Genomic DNA, 24,299 nt, shown 5'->3' with positions numbered 1-24,299 from the left:
GATACGTATTGCTGACGGTTCAGATCTTGGGTGGTCTACCATAAAAGAGTACGAGTTACTGGAAGTAGCGTCTGATTCAGATGATGATAAAAGAATTCGTCGTGCTGAAGAGCGCGCTAAAAAGAAGGCTGATAAAAATGCTTATTTTAATGATAACCGTTTTGCTAGTTCTTTTCGAAACAACAGAATTTCCAGAAGGACGTCGTTTCGGTCACGGAGACGTGGAAGGACGACGTTACGTTCAGGCACACTTGGAAGGACGACGCTCCTCTCTTGGATACCTGGAAGGACGACGTTTTGTTCCGGGAGAAGTCATTTGTTTCAAGTGTGACCAAGAAGGGCATTATGCCAATTTCTGTTCCTCACACCGAAGAGCTTTCATGGTGCAGCAATCCAGCAACAAAACAGCTTCAGCAGCAGCAACAAATTCTGATGCCACCCAACTCCTCGCACCAGAAGGCAACAAACAAGAATGATTTGTGTGTAAGACTATCGAAATATGGCTTGTTTGATTCATGTAGATGGAAAGACTTAACAGACACATGCAACAGTTCTGGTCTTCCGATGTCCGTTGTTTCAGAAGTAAAACACACTATTTTGGGTAGCAGAGAACATAGTACAGTGAAAAATTATATGTATGCTTTTGAAAAATTTTGTAATTGGTGCGATAAATGCAAGTTATCTTCTTTACCAGCTTTGCCTGTCACAATCGCGCTTTATTGAGTTTCGCTTATTCAGATGAATACATATTCATGCGGGAAATCTAAGTTAAATCAAATTTTCTATGCTATAAATTGGGCGCATGAAACTGCTTATTTTAAAGAAAATCCTTGTCAAGATAGATGGCTTAAATTATGTTTAGAAGGCTGTATAAGAAAGATTTCGAGGCCTGTACAGAAAAAAGAGCCTATTACTCCTGATGTGCTGAAATTACTCATTAAAAGTTTTGTTTCTGAAAAGTGTTCATTGGCAGATTTAAGAATTGTTACATTGTTTGTGATTTGTTTTGCTGGTTTTCTAAGAATTTCAGAAGGTCTTTATTTAAAACGTTGTCATATTGATTTCAAAGATGATCATTGTTCATTATATATTGAAAATGCTAAAACAGATTTATATAGAGAAGGAAATTATGTAGTTTTGGCAAAAACTGGAAAGTTTTCATGCCCGGTGCAATTATTACATAGATATATTACAGAGGCTGGTTTGATAGAATGTTATGATCAGTTTATTTTTAGAGCTGTAGTGTTGTGTAAAAAGTCTAACAAGTATGTATTAAAACGTAAAAATGCTCCACTTTCTTACTCGAGAACACGGGAACTTTTTAATCAAAAACTTACTTCAATAGGACTAGATAGTCATCAATACGGTTTGCATTCACTAAGGTCAGGTGGAGCTACTATTTGTGCTAATTCTGGTACTAATGATAGACTGTGGAAAAAACATGGACGTTGGCGTTCAGAGACAGCTAAAGATGGATATGTTAAAGACAGTTTGAAACAACGTTTGTCTGTGTCACTAAATCTTAACATTTAATGATTTCGTGCAGCTTTATGTTGAATAACTTTTTATAATATGAAGTGATTATATGCTTGTGATTATATTCAGTCAATGATTGATTTAATTGTGGAATTAAATACTAGTTTATAATCTTATATTTTGTGTAAGTGTTATATAGATTTATCATGAGTAAATCATTGGTGTGATTTGACAAGGCTTCATACAGACGACAACAGATATAATTATACTATTTTAAGATAAGTATTATTTTTAAATTTTTATTATTCATTTGATATCATTATTTCAATTGTTAATTATTATACATATTCTGTTATGTTTATTTATATTAAATATGTTTATTTCTACATCAGTTAATGAGTGTACATGTTTATTGAGATAATTTAATTTTGCTGCAAAGGCTTCACTTTTCAGTTTTAAATCGTGGAATATAAAATTGTTTGTTAGAATTTTTCAGGTGATCAACTTATATTTTGTCGTTGTTGTTTATTTTTTGTGTTTTGTTTTATAGCTTCATACGATGTTTGACATGGGGTTTTGACGTTTGTCATGAGAATGGGAAGATCTATTGTGTTTGCAAAGTTACAAAGGGCTTTTGATTTCAATTCTTGGTAACGACTTATCGTCATGGATGAAATACAAAATGCTTGCAATCTTCTCCAGCACACAAATTTGCAGATAAGTATTTATTTTCAAAGTTGATTTAATGCTGAGATAGCTTACCAATTTTATCGTGATGGTGAGATAGCTCACCGAATTGTTTTCTGATGCTGAGATAGCTCACCGATTTATTTTGTGATGCTGAGATAGCTCACCGATTTGTTTTGTGATGCTGAGATAGGTCACCGATTTGTTTTGTGATGCTGAGATAGGTCACCGTTTTGTTTTGTGATGCTGAGATAGCTCACCGACTTTTTTATTTTTTGTTGTTGTGATGCTGAGATAGCTCACTGATTAATTTTGTGATGCTGAGATAGCTCACCGATTTGTTTTGTGATGCTGAGATAGCTCGCCGATTTATTTTGTGATGCTGAGATAGCTCACCGATTTGTTTTGTGATGCTGAGATAGCTCACCGATTTGTTTTGTGATGCTGAGATAGCTCACCGATTTGTTTTGTGATGCTGAGATAGCTCACTGATTTATTTTGTGATGCTAAGATAGTTCATCCATTTGTTTAGTGATGTTGAGAAAGCTCATTGTTTTATTTTCAGAATCCGTAAATGCGGTCAAAAACCAAAAGGCATATCAATTGCTTTGTTTTCGTCTAAAAGATTAAAAGTTCATCATTCCTGGACACAACATAGTTTTCTATAGATAAGTATTATTTTCAACTATATTATAATTATTATTATTATTATTATTATTATTATTATTATTTTAAGTAAAACTTCAAAGAATATTGTTTTGTTTTGCTTTTATTGTTTTGGATTTATAATTTTCACACTTTATTTGTTTTAAATTGGTTTCTAATAATCTAATCTGAATCAAGTCTAATAGCGCAGGTTTTATTTTATTTTTTATTTAATATGGTATCGTGTTTTAAATTTATAAATACAGTTCTTTAAAATGTTTTATATAAATGCTTTCTTTGTTTTGCTCGATTGAAAGTTGTCAAATACAATGCCTAAATCCTATTCTGTTGTTTTGGTTTCTTTCTAGTAAGATTATAACATGGGATAAGTGAATAATTGTTTTACTCACGACACAGAGTGAGTAAATAAAATTATTCACGTTTCCCATTGTTATTTCATTCCAGTCCATAGTTTAGTTTATGCTTTGATAAGTCTACAACATATTTTGTTTCATGCATATTTTATTACATTGCACGGTTTTCACGTGTTTTGTACCAGTGTGTAGGTATATATTCGGTGTTTTACTATTGTTTCTCACTCGAGGCAGTATTTGACAGCTTTAAACACGTTCTTTAGAGTTATAGTTATTCCCTCTTCCCGCCCTCCCAGTTTCTAAGAAAAGATGCTATTTAGTGGTTTTCAGAGTATCGTTATAAAAAATTATGTTTTCATTTATCATTATTAATATAGTTTCAGTATTTTTCAGGTTTATCGTTGGACGAATATGCATATGGCTTTCCGAATTCAGCTATACAAGATACTATCTACAGGATCCAATGGAACTGTTGTATACCTGAAGAGATTTTAACACGATCCAAACTACTTGCATTTATTTGTTGAAAGTTGTCAAATACAATGCCTAAATCCTATTCTGTTGTTTTGGTTTCTTTCTAGTAAGATTATAACATGGGATAAGTGAATAATTGTTTTACTCACGACATAGAGTGAGTAAATAGTATATTTTTTCATGAAAGGTTATTCGCATATTCGTTTAAGTTAAAAGCAATGCTTTAACAAAATAGTTTTAGTTTTTTTATCATTGAATGTTTTTTTGTTGTTTTTTTTTAATTTGGTTTGACATGCAACGATGCAATGCCATACAATTTATATTTCGCTTAAAAGTTTTGAAATGTCAACCATGTGTAAACGTACGAGGCAAAATTTCTACCAAAAATTCTTTTCAATTTTCAAAGATATGATTTAGAACGCCGTCATAATTTGAAGGCAGAATATATATGTATGAAATAATATTACTATTTCATAAAACGCACCAGGAGTGATATGTTGAGTAAATGGAACAACAAGGTATAATATATGGTAACATTCGGAAAATTGCCTCAAAATATTTTCTTTTCATACCTCCTCGGAACGGATTATTTCCATTTATCAAAATCAGTCATGACTTTGTCTGGCATAAATCATTGAATAAACAAAGACCGTATTCACTAACTAAGGAGAATTAGGAATGGTGAACAATTAGTTACAATGTTACATTGCAGACATTATAGATAAACGATGAACACATCATCGTTTCACACAAAAAAGTTTAGATAATACTCCATTTTTTAATGAAGCAAATCTACAGTACATGTGTTACAGTATTAAGCTTTATAGACAAGTATAATCATTTTGCATGCCCAATATTCAAACACATTTTACTATTCAGTTAATAAAAATCGAGACGAGAAATGGATATGTCTTTAGCATATACATTATTCATACGGGGAATAAATTCAACATTAATTTTCTATGTTACTCAGCTCCGTTCCTTCCTGTTAACGGATGTGAGACATATATCAAAACCAGAGAACAAAATCATGGCACTTATTTGGTATCTTATTGCTAATAATATCAATATGCAATAAAAGTGTTAACATATTTTTACTCATCTACATTTCCGAGAAAGTGCATTGCAAAAACTTTTTTTGCCTCAATTCATTTCAAATAATTGCTTTCATTGTAAAGGTCGCCTGTCATTGTCGGAAGGTATATTGGATTCTGTATTTCAGACTTAATTTATTTTGATCTTTTATATATGATACAATTAAACATTTAAGTCAAACAAAAGCGCTTCTTCTTGACTCAACAGACATTTATGAGACCATTTTAAAGAAATCACAGTTGAAAGATTGAATTATGAAAACCATTTTGTTATTCTACTATTGCTGATGGCAAACAGGAAATGAACCAAACAAAACGACGGCAAATAATTTTAACGGATATTAAATAATCAAGGTTTATAATAGTTTTAATGGCTTCCCATAAGAGCTACAAGCATTTTTTGTGAAGAAACATACAAATGTAATTACACATTGGCAAACGGAGCGTTTAAGCAATGAAAATGTTGGCGATTGAATTGTTGAGGAATAATTAAATATTAGGAACACAAAATAAAAATAATTCTTTATAAGCAAAGGGTGCAATGGCATAATAATCTCTTTTTTGTGAAAATGGACTTTGCAATGACTGTAACGCTTTTCAATTAAATCAATATTGGTGTCATAACCATTTTAATTTCTAAATTGAATATGTAATACAAAATTCTTTCTAAATTCAATTAATGCCCACAATAATGTGCCGTAACATATTACAATAATAAAATTGCATGAAATCAAAAGCGATACAATATTGTTATTTCAGCTTCATTACATTGTTAAATACCGCATAATCTGTTAAACTGTGAAACACTTAATAGCAGCTCTGAAGTCATAATTGTACTTTCTGGAACATAGTGATAGCTTGAAATTCTTCAGATAAAGACAATATAAGGGCTACAGATAATTAAATTACATAGAATCATTTTGTTATTTTGAAAGAAAATGTTTTGATATTTCTTCATTTGGAGTAGAAGTATCTTTCGTTTGTTTGTTTGTTTGGGTTTTACGTCACATCGACACAGTATAGGTCATATCGCGACGTTCCAGCTTTACTGGTGGAGGAAGACCTCAGGTGCCCTTCCGTGCATTATTTCAGTCACAAACGGACCTGAGTAGAACCACCGACGTTCCGTAAGCTAGCTTGATAGCTTCCTCACTTGTAAAAATCCTAAGTCCCTATCGGGATTCGAACCCAAAGCGGTGAGGGGCAAGTGGTTTGAAGTTAACGACCTTAACCACTCGGCCACGGACGCCCAAAAAAAGCTGATGAATAAAAATTTATTTTTAGCATACTCGTAAAGCAAGCATGCTTTTGCTGCTACATTTTAATATCTGGGCCAAATTTATATGCTGAATAGCTCCTTGAAATGATATTATTTCAATATTTTAACAATGTTTTTTGACGATTTTTAAACTAGATGGAATGATAATGAAAATGTGTGCAGACAAAATAATTCAACTTGTATTCAAATATCTAGAACTTACTTTGTAGCCGACAATTCAAAACTTGAACATGAAAACATTTTATTCTATTCTATTACTGCTTACGGCAAATAGCAAATGGTTATTACAAAACGATATCGGCAAGTAATTGTAGCGAACATCAAGTATTCTCGTTCTAGAAGAGCTACAAGCATTTTTATCAAATAACAAACAAATGTAATTATACAATTGTAAATTGAGCGTTTATTAAATCAAAACGTTTTTGTTCGAGTTGTTCAAAAATAATATAATATTATTCTAAAAAGGTAAAAGCAGATGCGATTATAACAATTTATTTATTTTCACCCATGAAATATGGTGCTATATCAGTCAAATATATTTCATTTTTTTTTTTTTTAAATATGAAATATAAATATGAAAGTGGGCGGAGTCAAAACTCATATTTATTTAAAGGGACTTCTTTCGAAATTTTGTTTGAAAAATCTGAGAAATACAAAACAACTTTTTGTTGAATTTGGTTTTGAAAACTATCTTGAACACCAATATCTTGAATTCAGTTATAAACGATGTACAGACGTTTAAATTAAGAGTTGTTTACGTGACGTCACAACGTAGCGCCAAATATCTCGTGCAAGACGCAATAATATAGTAATGCGCGCTGTACAGTTGCAGTTGCGTAGCAAGCAATGTGGTTCGAAACCATTTTACTTTGATAATGAAATTAAATAAAAAGTTACTTTTTCGTTTTTCGTGAAATATGATATATATTTTCACTCAACATAATAAAATGCCATATATTTTCACTCGCCGTCCCGGCTCGTGAAAAAATGTGGCATTTGATCATGTTTCGTGAAAATATATTCCATATTTCACGAAAAACGAAAAAATATCCTCTTAATAAACTTCGCTGTTGATGAATTTTAAAATTTATATTTTATTTCAAGATTATGTATTTGAAATACGCTTTCAAAAGACTCAGTAGGTTAACATTTTGAATGTAACATGTTTTATATATCTTTTTTTCAGATTTCTACTAAAATTGTTTAATGTACAATTTTAATTTTGTTGTAACAGTCATATAACTTTACACACGTCATCTAAATTAATCCAAATGTAGACATTACTTTGCGTCCTTTTCCGTCACATTATATATTATTTCAACATGTGCCATTGTATTATTATGTTTTATAGAGAGACTTTTTTATAAGAATTTAAACTAACACACTTTCCCATTAGCATATGTTTGTTTTACCATTTAAAATATAGTTGATTTTAAATACCCAATAAATCATGTTTTAAAAAATTGGTTTGCAACAACATCATTGTACAACTCGTTTTTTATTATTATTATTTTTCAACAAAGGCAACCAGTACTTAAAAATAAATCAACGCGACGTGTCTCTATAATTGAATCACTTAAAATTGAATAGGATAGCACATTGTTATTTCTGCACGACAGTGTTTAATTCTGCATAATATATCAAACGCCTGGCAGCTGTCTTAATGGCACTTCCGTAACCGTAGTGTCCACTTGAAGATGTCAATTGCAAGGAAATCGCAAAACTTCGTATAATTTAATATAAAAGAACCATTATCTTAGAAAAAAAAATTATTATCATTTATCATTTGATACCTAAGACAATGAAAATAGTGTTACTTTGATATCATTTTTTATTTAGCTTTTAATTTTATATCATTTGAAAATATCTTTTAGTGTTTAAACATTTATTAATAGTTTTGAAAATTGCAAAAACAAATTTGGTAGTGTAAATATTTGCTGGTGATTGAATTTGATTATATTTTAATATATTATTATTTGTCATTTTTTTGTTGTTTTACGATTTTTGTGCCATAAGTTTTTTATTCCGAAGTGAAAAAATGTACAAAGAAAGAATCATTTACCGTTAAAAATCTTACTTTTTATTTGTTCTTTACCTTTTTATCCTTCAGCTTATTCTCAACGTCTTGACAAACAAAATGTATATAGTATTTCTACATGAAAAAGCTGAACCTTTTAAAAAGCTTGCGCACATCTTCTTAAATGCTTCAAAATATAAAAAGATAACTCATTGCTGAATAAACAAAATTGTCAATACAATTAAACTTTGTCACTTATATACAAAACATTTTAAAACGTCGCCACTTTAAAGTCTCCGATTTACTTTACAAAACAGGCCAACCAATAGTATGTGTTGTTAATATAAGCGAGAAATCGAATTAAGCTATATTTTTTGACTTGATAAATAGACCAGATATTGCATTAGGTTAAAGTAGTTCGGGAAATTATCCCATTATCAGTGTACCAGTGCTTGAAGCGTTTTCCATAAATTAAATACAAAATGTTTCCATGGACTCTTATAACGGAGGTAAAATTAAAGATTTTTGACCAAAGGATCATTATTTGAACAACCTCTGTAGAGGACCACTAGATGATGTTTTATTAAAAATATCACTGTAGTTTTTGACAAGAAGAATGTTAATATTTTGTTTAATCGATAAGTCCCCTGGAAGGGTCTCTTTCATCCTTGGAGCATAATTTGAACAATCTTTGTAGAGGACCAGAAGATCATGTTACATACCAAATCAAATATCAAGGCTCTAGTCATTGTGGATTTTGACAAGTGATTTTTTCAGATTCCTCTATATAACTTTATATTAAACTGATAAGACCCCTAGTAGGCACCTTTTACCCTAGGACCATATTTTGAACAATCTTTGTAAAGGACCACTAGATCATGCTACATACCAAAAATTATAAAGCCTCTACACCTTCTGGTTTTTGACAAAGAGTTTTTAAGATTGTGTTAAATAAAACTCGTTTGGTTGCCATGGCAATCGGAGTTCTTAAAAGAATTTAATTTTTTACACGTTTGGAAGAGCTTCATGCAAGGAACATGCCTGCCAAGTTTTAATAAATATGGCCAAGCGATATTGGAGAAGTCATTTGAATGAAAATGTTAACGCACGAACGTACGAACGACGAACGACAGACATCATGGTGTCTCAAAACCTCATCTTGTCACACTTTGTGACAGGTGAACTAAAAATTACTTCTTAACAATTTGTTTAACTTCCACAGATGACAACAATGTAAAACCGATTTGATTGAATGGCTAAAATAGCCTTCTCGGGAAATCCAAATTATAAAGAAGGCGAAACATATACGGTCGTCAACATATAAAAGAAATAAGTAGATCTGAACTTGGTCAGAATGTTCGTAATTTAACCACATCCAACTTTTTAAGTTTTATTTAAACCAAACATTGACGAATTTTCAGAAATACTGTAACAATGCTTCCAAATTAGATTTTGACAGAATGCAAAATCTCATTAATTCTTTGATATTTAGTAATAACTTCAAAAATAAGTGCTGGGATAAATTTCTAACAGAAACATCACCTTCCAAGGCAATCTGCTTATTTTTGTTAGCTCACCCGAGCCGAAGGCTCAGGGTGAGCTATAAGTATCAAAGGGGGATGCTCCGGCGTCCGTCGTCATGCGTCAACAATCGTCTTCTTCTCTGAAAAAAAAGCAGATTTACTTCAAATTTGGTCTGTAGCATCCTTGTGACAGTCACACTTGAATTTGCTCATGTCATTCCAATTGGCCCCTTTTAAAGGTCAGCAGAGCTAAAAATAGAAAAACCTTTAAACATCTTCTTCTACAGAACTTTGTCTGCAGCATTCTTGGGTAGTCTTTTATCAAGTTTGCTCATATCAATTTGATTGGCCCCTTTTAGGGGTCTCTAGGGCTAAACATAGAAAGACCTATAAACGGTCTATTTCTGCAGAACTAATCGATTGATGATCACCAATCTTTGTCTGTAGCATTCTTAGGTAGTCTTTTTTCAAGTTTGCTAATATTATTTTGATTGGCCCCTTTAAGGGGTCTATATGACTAAAAATAGAAAAACCTTTAAACTTCTTCTCCTACAGAACTAATTGATGGATGATCACCAAACTTTGTCGGTAGCATTCTCGGGTAGTGTTTTATCAAGTTTGCTCATATTAATTTGATTGGCCCCTTTTAGGGGCCTTAAAAGCTAAAAATAAAAATACCTTTAAATGTCTATTTCTAGAGAACTAAATGATGGATGATCACCAAACTTTGTCAGTAGCATTCTTATGTAGTCTTTTATCAAGTTTGCTAATATTATTTTGATTGGCCCCTTTTAGGGGCTGCAATAGCTAAAAATAGAAATACCTTTAAATGTCTTTTGCTACAGAACTAATTGATGGAAGATCACCAAACTTTGTCTGTAGCATTGTTGGGTAGTTTTTTTTTATCAAGTTTGCTCATATTAATTTGATTGGCCCTTTTAGGGGTCTCTATAGCTAAATATAGAAATACCGTTAAATGTCTATTTTTAGAGAACTAATTGATGGATGATCACTAATCTTTGTCTGTAGCATTCTTGGGTAGTCTTTTATTAAGTTTGCTCATATGGATTTGATTGGCCCCTTTTAGGCGCCGCTTAAGCTAAAAATAGAAACACCTTTAAATGTCTATTTCTACAGAACTATTGGATGGATGATCACCAAACTTTGTCTGAAGCATTGTTGGGTAGTCTTTTATCAAGTTTGCACATATTATTTTGATTGGCCCCTTTTAGGGGCCGCTGAAATTAAAAATAGATATACATTTAAACGTCTATTGCTACAGGACTAATTGATGGATGATCACCAAACTTTGTAGCATTATTGGGTAGTCTTTTATTAAGTTTGCTCATATTAATTTGATTAGCCCCTTTTAGGGGCCGCTAAAATTAAAAATAGAAATACGTTTAAACATATTCTCCTACAGAACTAATTAATGGATGATCACCAAACTTTGTCTGTAGCATTTTTGTGTAATCTTTATCAAGTTTGCTCATATTAATTTGATTGGCCCCTTTTAGGGGCCGCTAAAGCTAAAAATAGAAAAACCTTTAAACATCTACTTCAGAACCAATTGATGGATGATCACCAAACTTTGTCTGTAGCATTCTTGGGGACTCTTTTATCATGTTTGCTTATATTAATTTGATTAGCCCCTTTTAGGGGCCACTAAAGCTAAAAATAGAAAAAAACCTTCGAACATCATTTCCAACTGAAATAATTGATAGATGATCACCAAACTTTGTAGCATTCTTAGGTAGTCTTTTATCAAGTTTTCTCATATTAATTTGATTAGCCCCGTTTAAGTCAAAGCTTAAATACCCCAGGTCATGGCATTTCTTTTAATTATTGTTTAATCATATTCTACGCTCAAATTTAATATGAGAATATATTGACATTCCAACTCTAAAAAGCAGTTGTTTCTGGTGAGCGACTCGGGGCCATCATGACCCTTTTGTTTGATATCCTTCCCGCGGAAAGGCGATTAAAATATTTATTGTATTACAGGAGTACGTAAACAAGTGGACTTAATGTCATTCCAGAGCCAATCAAAATGGTGATAGTGAAAGAGGCAGAGCCCTGCAAAGTCGACTCGTACATATATTTTCGATCATAGAAGATCGATCAGCTCGACATTATTGTTGTGTATACATGCTAAGTGATATTTTTAGTTTCTTATATTTGGCCTTTTGCAACGTTTTCAAACTTGAATACTGTAGTTTCCTGCTTTTAAAATGTGGCGGTGCTAAGGGACTAACTTGCATTATCAGTACCGTCCATGAACAGGTTTAATCAAACCAAGCCTGTAATTGATATTTAGCATACAGCATTCATTCATTGGCACACGGTTTTGTACCGTGAGATCCGATTTCTGGTCTGTCGCTCATTCGCTTCCTGTTTTCCCACTTAGTTAAATTTTTGACATTAATGTTCAATGGTAGGACATTTTCGTAACATTTTTTCTCAGCAACTACTTATGACAGCCTCTTGTTATTTGGCATACAACATTGCCATGTTGTCCCATACTGTAGGATTCGATTTCAGGTCTGGCGCGTATCTACTTCCTGTAAACGTAGTTAAACTTTAGACATTACTTCAAACAATTTGCCTCTCACCGCTGTGGGTTAGATAGGGGTGAGTATCAGACCAAAAGGAAAAAAGTGTCAGTTTACACTTTATAGTTTATTTACAATAATTAAGGCATGCTGAATGCGTTTAACTGAGCACACCTCTCCTAAGGGTATATATGTTGGAATAAAGTTCTACAAAATGACTGAATAGGTAGTGTCTTAATGTCTGTCAGTTTTGCCATAATGATCTAAAATTGAAAAGGAAAATATTAATCTATTATAATGTATGACATATATTTTTTTTACAATTTCTATCACCACTTGATATTAGTACTCCTAAACGTTTAATAAATTCAGGTAAACACTGATGTTTAGTAAATTGATAACTGTTCATGGTCATTATACATAAGCATATTGTGCCTAATTATCAAATTTCGTAATCCTTAAGAAAAGTAAAATGAGGTTTAAATAATGAATTAACAGCATACATGTATAATATGCTTTATAATACCGCCTTCGTGGTCGAGGGGCTAGAGTCTATGACTTCTAATCCAGTTACCTCTCCGGCGTGGGTTCGATCCCCGAAGATGCTTTGGTAGTAGAGCGCGGAGGAAGGTAGTCTAGTACTGATGTAACTCTCCAGGAACGATGGTTAGGAAACTACTCGCCTACATGACTGAAATACTATTGGAAAAAGGCGTAAAATGAAACAAACAAACAGGCAATTACAATTGCAGTAAATTTTGTGTTATAAAAGTACAAGAAAGTGAACAAAGTAGTATTTTGATTTTAATATAAAATTATTATTCTCAATAATTTTTACCAATTTCCAACACAACTTAAGATGCAAAAGATAGATTATGTAAATAGCCAATGACTAAGGTTCTGGAAACCAATACCAAAAAACCCCTAGTTTTTGAGATATAAAAATAGTGTTTGAGCTATAATGGACCTTTAAATATGTGATCACTGTGGAAAAGTAAAAATGCATCCAATTTATTACTGTGAATTTACAACTTATTAATAACGGAAATAATACATCATCCTAAGAACAAAGAACGATTTTTTCGAGCATGTGCAGTAAACAGTAGATAATTCTGTCTGATATAGAAAATGAATTTATGACACAGTAAAAATAATGTTGGTGATCATCTTACTTATTCGAGAATAGGTAAATAATGTTAAAAATCCCGGCAACACATAATTATTATCATTTATTTTGACTTTATAAAAATAAGTTTTAAAGAGAAATACTCTTTAAATGATTATTTTAAACATCCTTGAGGTAAATGTGAAGGCAGAAGTACAACAGCACTGATAGCTCTTGAGAGGAGAGTATAAGAAAATCATTTTGCAACTCATTGTTGCATAGGAACAGAACATTAATTATCAACTGTAGTAAATCCAGCCTTGAGAATTAATTGTGTACCTACTTTTCTTCTAAGTTGATTCCGAAATTCTGTAAACTTTGTGGAAGTGTAGGCCACAACACTCCTCATTGTACCCAAGTCTCTCTTATTAAATAGGGAGAAATAAAGAATCCCTAAAAAAAGCCCAACAAGACAAAATTGAAAATGTTGCAGGCTCGGTTTGATTGAGCCTGTTCATGGACGGTAATAGAAAGTGCAAGTAACCGTCCACGCCCCTAGCACCGGCTTTAGCAGAATTCAACATTTAATCATGGTAACGGTGAAATGTTGAATTTAGAAACATCCGAAGTTATGCTCATCTTCAAATAACCATTTACATACTACTCTCTTCATACATGAAAGTAAAATTAACAACATTGATTTAGAAAAATACAAACTAAAAACATACAATACTTAAAGGTTATAAAAGTGACGCAATGACTCAATGAAACACATAATAATTGCTTTGGAATTTTTTTTTTTTTTTGTAAATTCAAAAGAATCATTCAATTGTTTGAATAGAATTGTTCATTTCAGATGTTATACAAACAATATTGCTGTAAACTGGTCTTTATGATGTGATAGTGGTGATATAAACCTTGAGACTTTTAAGGACAGAGATGGTTGATAGAATGTTTAATACATATAAATACCATGAACTCTTCATCTGTCTGAAGAAACCAAGGGTTAACTGAAAATTTCTGCTTAATAACAGCATTCGGGTGTTTCTAAAAATATTTTTTCTCATTGTTTACAGTCTTAAACAGGCTGTTTGCCAAGCCAAAAGGCTGTTTTCCCTAGCTAAAAATGCTATATGTTCCCGTAAAATTGAGTCACATTTTCGCCTTAAACAGGTTTTTTTACAAGCAGTAAAAAAAGTTTGCTCTTACCAAAAAAAATTTCTGAAAGTGAATATTTGAAATACAAAATGAAAAATTTGATTAAAAGTATGGCTGAGAATGGTACATTCTCAATTGTTGTTGTTTGATTTCAGTTGTTCTCAATTTTCAATTACTGTGGCATATATTCTCTTTCAGAAAGCCATATGTTGAAAAAATACTGTTACATGTATTAATCAAAATCCCACTTTAGCTCACAAATAAAAAAAAACTCTGATAATGCTAAATTATTTACCATGAGCAGAGTCTTTCAAATAGAATGGTCTGTAAACACGCCATGCAAACCTTTCTCGCTACAATTAAACATGGCTTGGCATAGTTTGCTATATGCAAGTTATGTAAGTGTTCAGGAAATGGGTGCAAATTAAAATTAAGTGTAAAAGTGAAAGTTCTAACAACATCATGTTCTTAAAAAAATCTTTAAACTTGTGAAATATATATAAATATTTCAGAAAATAATGCTTTTAAAGCCATAATCTGTTGAAAAATATAGATTGCCAAAAAATGCGCCATTTTGAAAACGCAACAAATTAAATATAAAATATTTGTAATTTTCATCGTGAAATATAAAATCTTTTTCGTAAATCTGGTCCGACTCCAGACCATTCCTTTTGAAAGACCCTGCCAACCAAAATTTATTAAATATCAAGAATAACATGGATACAAGATAAGTAGAGAATCTTACAATAATGAGTGTCTAATGATAAATTGAATTTTTTTATCAGTTAAATTAAAATAATTAAATACAAGTGATGTCTTAAAATCACAAAATCTTTTACAAAATATCATAACATATCTTTAAATAAAGAAACTGAAGTATATTTAATAATAATATTATTATTATTTATTATTATATATCTAATAAATCTAACCAGTCGACAATCTGCATTTGTACCTCGTGACCAGCAAATATATTCCCGTATTGGATTAACACAAACACATTTATTTCTCTAATAATTTCATACAGAAGGTACATGGACCCCATGTTAGAGATTTTGGGAGTCATTTAAAAGTGTGTCATCCCCATATTGAAAATTTTATTCAGTATTTTTCATATTTACGCTTATACTTGAAGGACAATCATCTCAGAGATATACCAAACAGGTTTGTTCTGGCTTATTTTTGGACCCACGCTGAAATCCTTAGATTACAGCAAATCTGATGTGTTAATCACTCGTCTTTTCTGCCTTCATCATCAACATTATGAAAAACATGCAAAGCCTTTTTAGCTCACCTGTCACAAAGTGACATTGTGAGCTTTTGTGATCGCTTTTCGTCCGGCGTCCGTCCGTCCGTAAACTTTTACTTTAAACGACATCTCCTCATAAACCGCTAAGCCAATTTCATCAAAACTTCACAGGATTGTTCCTTGGGTACAGTGCAGAACTCTGAATGCCATGGCAACCGAAATAGCACAACAACACAATAGCAATGTAAATAAATCCGACATTTACCCCTATTCAAAATCGAACTCGATCAAAATTTTTATTCTCAACATGAATGTGTTCAGACGCATTTCATTAAATTCATTGTAGTTATATTTGTGAATAAACATTCAAGGTTCTTTCATACAATTAACGCTAGATAAATGACCAAAAATCTTGGAAACCTGATTTCTTTTCTCCTGGAAAATACTCGGATTGCACAGCTTGTCAATGCGTCAATCATTACTTTGTGCCATTTTGATTCCTATTGGAATTGCCTCAATTTGTCTTTGACATAAAATAAAATTGGGTTACGGTACATGACAACGATGTAAAAGGAAGATTAATTGTTACATTGACATACCGAAATGGTTTTATTATCGTGTTCTTTGGAAGAAAAGGAACTATTAATTTGCTATGTAAATGACAACGTTATTCCAAGTTCACAATTTTTTCTATACAAATAATAATGTTGCGAATTCAAAGCGTGATGGTATTCAGTGGAATGAAATGTCATTTGAATGACCCATTGTGCTTTTATTTAAACAATGGCTTTGAATAAGTAAGAGGCAAAAGAAAAAACTTAATCTCATGCAAAATTAGTAAAATTGTCTTGTGAACTCAAGTAAAATCATTCAAATTAGTGACGCTAATTCCGGTATTTGGACGTGGTAACAAATACATGCTAGTTAAATGTAAAGCATTACAAAGTTAAACGTAAAATGGAAAAGAATTCTCATTATTTGTTTGTTTGCTTGGATTTTACGGCACGTCAACACATAAATGACCATATCGTGCCGAATGCTATAATAGGCTTAAAATATTATGTAAAACAAACTTTTCAAATGATAATAAAAAAGAGCCAATTAGATCCTTGAATACAAGTTTATCTCTTTCAAATAATCGATGATGTTTTTTATGGAATTGTTTTAAAGAGTTCTTTGAGTGAATTTACATTATAAAGTCTATAACAGGCCTGTGAAAAATCATGACATTCCAGAAGAAAATGCTTGACAGTAAAATTTCCATTGCAAGCTACACAGAAAGGGGCATTGTCATTCGTGAGGAGATAAGAATGGGTAACTTTAGTGTGTCCGATTCGGCATCGAAAAAGAACTGTTTGATCATGGCGGTTTCACAAAGACAGAGATGGTGACACATCAAGAGATGGGTTTATATCATGAAGTTTATAAAAGACGGCATTGTCCCAATTTGCTTTCCATTTAGATGAAACGAGTTTATTTATATCCGTTCTAAAATCAGAAGCAGGTAACAATAAGTCAGTTTTTTTGAAAATTTAATGATTGTTAGTGAGTGAACAGGTAAAGTCAGAACATGTTTACATTTTAAAATCCTTTCAATTTTATAACTTACTTTGCATGAACGATAAATTACACAATTGGCCCAAAGAAAATTCGCTAAATATCTCCCCATCAGAATTACCTGAAACAATCAATTTATAAAAAGAGTGGGGCAGTCTTTTTATATTTTATGCAAGGTATGTATTCTATCCAAAACATTTTCGAATATCTACAGTTGGTCAATCTGCATTATAGCAGTCAACCTTTTTAAATATGTTGTCAATTTAGTTAACTTGACGATGAACATATGAGCATAATTTCACTTTTTATTTGTTTTTGTTTATTTTTCTTTTGTTTCTTTGTTCGTTTTTACTAATAAGTTTTACCAATCTTGGATTTGTTGTAATATGTAAAACAGTTGACAACTTTTGGGACGGACAACATTATCGCCGGAATAATAAAAAAAAGAAAAAAGTTTATATAACAAAATTAACATGGAACACTAAAATGGCATAAGTTTTACATAGCTTTTTATTTGACATTTTTGGATTGCAACATAAATAGAGCTTTAACTTATATTTTGTCTTACCGATGTACATAGCTTACGAAACAAATCTAATTGTATACAGCGAACCACAGCATCATCTGTAGTGTGCATGTGGATAAGTAAGCGTAAAACAAACATACTGATTTGCACCTTTAATACGTGCACAATTAAATTTATTGTTATGCAATTAACGCTATCAGTGCAAATAATTTAATTTGATATGCTTCATGCTTGAAGTTCTATAATTTAATCTCTTGGAATGGAATGTGTGGGAATATTGTAGTTTCCACATTTCACATAATCTATTAAACCGCTGACAGCTGTCATAATGGCAATTCCTAAAACGCAGTTCCGCTAGAAGTTGTTCAGCACAAAATATTTAGATAATATATAGGATAATAGCAGTACTTACTTAACCTATCATATAATTGTATAAAATCAGAACAAATTTAATTGTATAGCTTATGGCATGTATGCTGCTGAAAGAGGTTGAAATTTCAACGTTACATTGGTTGTGATCGGAATTATGGAAAGGACACCATTGTCGGCAGAAACATAATACATTCCAATCCTGATTACTCGAATGTCAGTGACTGAATATTTACTTCGAAAAATCTATGGGTTCGAATGATCCGAATCTGAACATAGTAATAGACGAAAACTCATCTTGACAATATCGTCAATTATAACAAACCTAACCGTTTACAACACATCTGTTGCCGATAATCAATCAAGAAAAACAAATAAACAACGATACACGTTTAGAAATATTTTAATTGTTAACTAAGACATAACTACATGCATTTTATTGCCAGATTCTGTAGCACATATAGCGTATAGGTTAATATAAATATGCACTTTATTAATATCGCTGTCACCGTCCGGCAGGAACAAAAACAACATAGGGCACGGCGCTGGATTTTAATCTTAGATATACATGCATTACAAATACATTCAAAATTATACAATCCAATCAATATTAATATTTTGTTCATCAAAATGTAAACAAGCACCGTAATGAGTCACATTATTGTTCAATTAAAAAAAGTAATTTTCATAGACAGATTTCGTTAAAAACATCCGATCATATTTACACATAACACATCATTATCATGAAACTTTTGTTGTTTGCTTAGCACGCTTCTTCCTAGACTCGTCTTTAACAATATAGTCTGACATGACACACAATGATTTCAGTCCAAACTGTTCTCTTTCCATCGAAAGTGCCTTGAAAGCATAATCTAAGCACGTATTAGCTCACAAATTATTTGTTCAGGAGATTCTTTCTCTTCTTTTTCCTCCTTTTCATCTTTGTCTTCGTCCGGAACCTGATTGCTACGTCTGGATTGAACATCGGCGATGACTGATTCGTCGGACACATCTGTAGTTGTTTGAAGTTGATTGTCTACAGAAATGATATCCCTGATCAACGATTGTGACAATCCCATTGTCGTTAGTATGGCTAACGGAATATCATCATCAGTTTCATCATTGTTTTCTTTAGATTGACAGTAACTGATATGAAAGCCGGCATGTTTGAAACAGTTTTGGATTGTACTTAAGCTGACGTTACCCAATGCCTAATGTAACATTTCTAGAGTCTGGTACACGTAAATGTTCTTTTCTTTCCCTGCCCTGTAAATGAAAACAATATGTATCATAAAAAAGAAAAAAGAAATAAACATATAGGATTTTAGCACATTTTGTTAAACATATTTGGATTACAGCATAAAAAGGACTCAGACTTTAAGTTATGTTCTATCATAGCATGTACCCTTTTTCTTCGCAAAGGAGCTGTCTAAAGATATCGAGGCATATAATGTGCAGCCATCGTTTACCACTACGTTATTGTAAGAGGCGACGAAATATGTTCGAGTCATTGGAGTCTATGCATCTCTTACCTCCAGCATGTATTTTGCGTATAAGCTTGTAAAGTATAAAATTAAGAATTACTTAAAGACTTCACGTTGATAAATTTTGAAGAGACGAAACTGGCTTTTAGTTGGAATGGAACCATGAAAATGTCTGCAAAGCTTTTGAAACACGAAATTGTACTTCCGTCACCGATTAACAACTGACATTTTCACGAATATGTAACCTTAATGTACAAGGAGATTCATTTCAAACTGTATGTACGGTATAGCCTTGGAATTATTTTCTCTGTAGTTTAGAAGGCGGACAACCAACATGTACACAATTAATATTATTTTACATTATCCCAAACCAAATGTTATCAAGTCCAACTCAAAAATTTGTAAGGTTGCAGCGATATCAGTTCACTTACAAAATTGTTCTGTAAATAAAATGCAAATTGTGTAGTTTGATTGACAATAGATATATAACATTTAGTTAAATATTTGAAAATTTAATATCTAATGAATAAATTTTGATATCTAAAGTGCATAAAGCTTTTTTTTTAATTTCTTTTAATAAAATTTAGAAACGGTAAAATTATGTTGCTTTGATTCTTCACGGTAGTAAATTTTGCAAACTACTTTATAATGATTTCATAAAGCAAGAAAATGTTACACGCCGGACTTTTGATCTGTGGTGGCATTTCGTGAAAAACGAACAAATGACAAATACAACAACAGAGAAATGGTCAGCGCCACAATCTCCAATCAATCATATTTTCATTGCTTAGAATATATGTTTTGAGGCGTAACTATATCTTTAAACGTAAACATTATTTTTGGTGTTTCAAAATGTTAGTGACATTCCGGTTGGATAATAGATTTTTAAAATGTTAAAATGACAGATGTGTTACGTTTAAACCCAATGTTATAATTCAAATAATAAATGCCAAATGGGCGTTGAAACATTCGTCTGTAATAGGAAACCTACATGTCAAACAATTGTTAGACTGGCAATGCTAGCGACAAAGATTGATTCAAAACAACCGTGAACATCTTGTTTAAAAGCGTTCATTCCATCGCTAAAAGTGCTTATTCCATAGCTAAAAATGCTTGTAGCATTTTACAAAATAACAAATAAATGCAATAATTGAATCTGTTCATACTAGCAAATTGAGTGTTTAAACAATCGCAGCTTTTATAATTGGAGGACGCGAAGTGATAAGTGGGATAATTTGATAAGTCGCACCAAGTAAGTTCTCGGAACAGAAAGGTTGTACTTATAAAAATATGATGTTATAAAATGAATTATCGATGTCTTATGACATACTTAAACAGTTACTTTATGTTGAAAATGTCTGTATAAATTGTGCCTCCTTTTTATGATATACTAATTTGACCAACCCATAATGAAGGTTAACTTGTAAATTTGATAAAAATTGATGAAATAAAAAGCGACTGTATTTGATCATTGATACATTGACATGCAATATGCTACACTAGTAATAATTTTTGAACTTTCTAATTAAAATCTGAATGCTTCTAAATGGTGTATTTTATCATTTACATTATAGACACGTTGTTACTATAAAGATACAAAAGAGGTGACAAATGAGGAAAATTGCAACTAATGCATTTAAATACTATCTCCCCCACCTAAATTACATACTGAATTGCATGGAATTTCATTGTATTGCCCTGCAAAATGTTTTTATTGTGTTGTTTATTGGATGTCCTGTGTTATGTATTTCAACGATAGCAACAACAATGATCGTTTGTGCAATTATTTTCATTTATATGTTTAATTGTTTTATTCCTGGATGTTGAATGTGGTCTATTTTTGAAAAAAAAAATCATGTGCTTTTTAAAGTTGATTTTAATATGTCAGCACTCTCAAATATGCATTTCAAGTAAATTTGCTTTTTCTCTGGAAGATTTTAAGAAAGATTTGCAGAAATCATTATGTTTTAAAAGTTTGATCCCGAGTTGCTGAAATAATTGTGTCAACACTCTTTAAGTTTCTGGGGTTTTTTTTGGTTTTTTTGGGGGGGGGGTTGTTGTTGTTGTTGTTTTTTTGCGTTCTGCGTGTCATAAAATATTTTTTGCTACATAGTTTTATTGTCTCTACTGAGATGTACTGCCAAAAAGCTTTAAAATGTACCTCAGAGCTCAAAGATGCTTCTCAAAGAAAGAACACAATGAATGTAGACAAAAGCCAACATTCATTTTCAGATTTGTAGCACTAATCAAACTCGAAATATATTGCATTTACTGAAATTTTGAAAATAATTCCTATCAATTCATGTTATCGGATAGAAAGGTAACGTTTGAAAATAATTCCTATCAATTCATATTATCGGATAGAAAGGTAACGTTTATTACCGCTTCATGATGTCGCATGATTTTAACAACTTTGTATCGTTATATATCTAAAGGTTTAATATATTAACATCTTACGTTTTATTATAAAAATGTATAAAATTATGTTTAATAACAATTGCCATTGTACTAATTGACATTGTACTATAGCATTTTTCTATTACATTCTCTACACTATAAAACAATAAATGAGATAAACATAATGTCTATAGGTTACATATTGATAAATAGTAATGCATTTTAAACAGTCATATACTTGCAAACGGCTGGATAATACTTCTGCGGATTCAAACTCTTTCATGAGTTATGGACGTTTACTCTTGGAATGCACACAGTCTTGTGGAATGCACAGAGTAAATTACATGTGGAAAGATATGTTAATCCACTCTGCGTTATTTTACAGTCCTGTTTTGTTTATAGCCTTCTTTCGTTTTAACTAAGAAACTAATTAAAATTGGAGTACAAGATATTTTAGCGCTAACAAGAGACCTAGATACAATTAATTTTTCTGCGATGCAATTTATGTTTCCTTTCTGTCAGCAACTAATTAAATGACCACTCTTCTCCAAAATTACTTTACGAACGGAAAGAGATGTGTTATCTTCAAAACTAATAACATATTTTTTTTAATTTGTAACTCCGTTTTCATGCCTCCTTCCTAAGGCAAGTTTGCAGCTACGAGGAGATGCATGATTGAGATGACAGACATTTTATTTATGAATTTATTCAACGATCATCTTACTGTTACTTAACATGTGGTAATTTACAACTTCGTCTGATAGAAAATCCCACTGATGACTGCAAATCAATGCATCACGCACATAAATCAGTTACTTAAATTCATTGAAATGTACTTTATTTCCTTGCAATAGATATTTATTATGTCGTTTTATTGTTAAGGTTTGAGTTATTTGCGTCTCACTGCAGAAACAGAAAGAATTTATGCACCTTTTATTATTGCGATGAATTTATTTCTGTTCAATTTTACATGAAAGCAAAAATGCGATCTCACTTTGACAGCCATGTGAATTTCTAGAAGAAAATCCGTTTTTTTATATCACAAATGCCGTAAAATATACAATTAGATGTGTGGCAGATGTAAAAGATAACATTGTTCTTCATTGATCCTTTGATAAACTAGGCAAGTGCAATTGGTGTAATAACATAGTTGTAAAAAGTAAAATGGACTCTTAAACACTAAAGAGTGACACTGATGCTGTAAAATACGAAATTCTTATCAACATCTTTTATTGCCATTTCTTTAATTACTTAGCAAAAGAGTTATTTTTTTTGTCGTGATTTATTTTACCCTTCACATTTCTTCTGCTCCAGACATAATAATTTTTGTGTGAATAGCTTACTGCAATTAGTTCTTTTATGGCCCATACAACTTAATCTATTTAGTGTTTTTACTGTGGTATTCTATTTAGGTCACTAGCTTTTTATATTAAAATGACTAATTAGTGGGTCATATCTTATATTGGATTTTTGAGGCCTTAATAACTTAATTTGTCTGACGAAGACACTGTTAACTATTCAAGGGTATTTTATGATTATTTCTTGTTTGCGCTCAGACAAGTAGAATTTTATTGTATCTGAATATGTTGCATGGTGTCAGTAAAGCATTACTACTTGATGTATAAAAACTGATCATTAGAAATATAATCAGATAATTAACTGCTGTTTATTTACACAATTCGCCTTTGAATAGTTGTTGTACGAGTTACCCAATGTAATTTAATTATAACGTCAATATATTGCAGTATACAATAATATGTGGCACATTTAATTTGAGCAATACACCGGTGCATATTTATAACCATAAAAAGAGCCAAAACTATTATAAATAGTATTATAATTTGCAACTAATATAACCAATGTAACTTGCTGTTGTTTCTATATCCAACCAGTAATGACGTCTTGAGGTTATATTGGTTTCTTAAACGAATCTTGATAAAAAAAGACTGCTGGAAATACAGATATTTGTAACATCTCATTTATACAAATATTGACTGGGCATCGAAAACAGAAACCATGCCAATAAACCCAGATAAAGTACAATTTGTGTTTTGCTGACAATTTCTCAGTAATGAATCACAGGCGTTGATTGATTAAACAAAAATCAGCCTAAATTGTTCTGTTTGCCAAAATGAAACAATTATACATTTTTATAATGGTGAAATTGCCCCCTTTATGTTCTTTTTTCCCATTTACTGCTGGGTGCTTTCCTGCTTGTCTTTTCGATATCTTTGCGTTATTCGGCGTTGGGTCCCATGAACAACGCTTTTCTATATTAATCTTAATATAAATATTTCTTGGAATAATGTTCTAGGTCTTTTTTTTTATTCGTA

The 24,299-nt window shown here is 31.6% G+C and overlaps 1 protein-coding gene across 1 annotated transcript in view; it reads left to right on the top strand.

Annotated features, from left to right (window-relative positions):
* Positions 1–345: 345 nt before the first annotated feature.
* LOC132738733 (fibropellin-1-like) overlaps positions 346–24,299 on the top strand; it is a 45,188-nt gene continuing 21,234 nt past the window's right edge. The window contains exon 1 of the mRNA XM_060726325.1: positions 346–582. Within this exon, the coding sequence (XP_060582308.1) occupies positions 346–582 (237 nt within the window). The remainder of the gene's footprint in view (positions 583–24,299) is intronic.

This window comes from Ruditapes philippinarum, unplaced genomic scaffold, assembly GCF_026571515.1.
Source record: "Ruditapes philippinarum isolate M1 unplaced genomic scaffold, ASM2657151v2 ctg3057_1_1_1_1, whole genome shotgun sequence".
Classification (NCBI taxonomy): Eukaryota; Metazoa; Mollusca; class Bivalvia; order Venerida; family Veneridae; genus Ruditapes; species Ruditapes philippinarum.
Note: the sequence above shows the minus strand (reverse complement) of the source record. Positions and strands in the feature narration are given on the sequence as shown.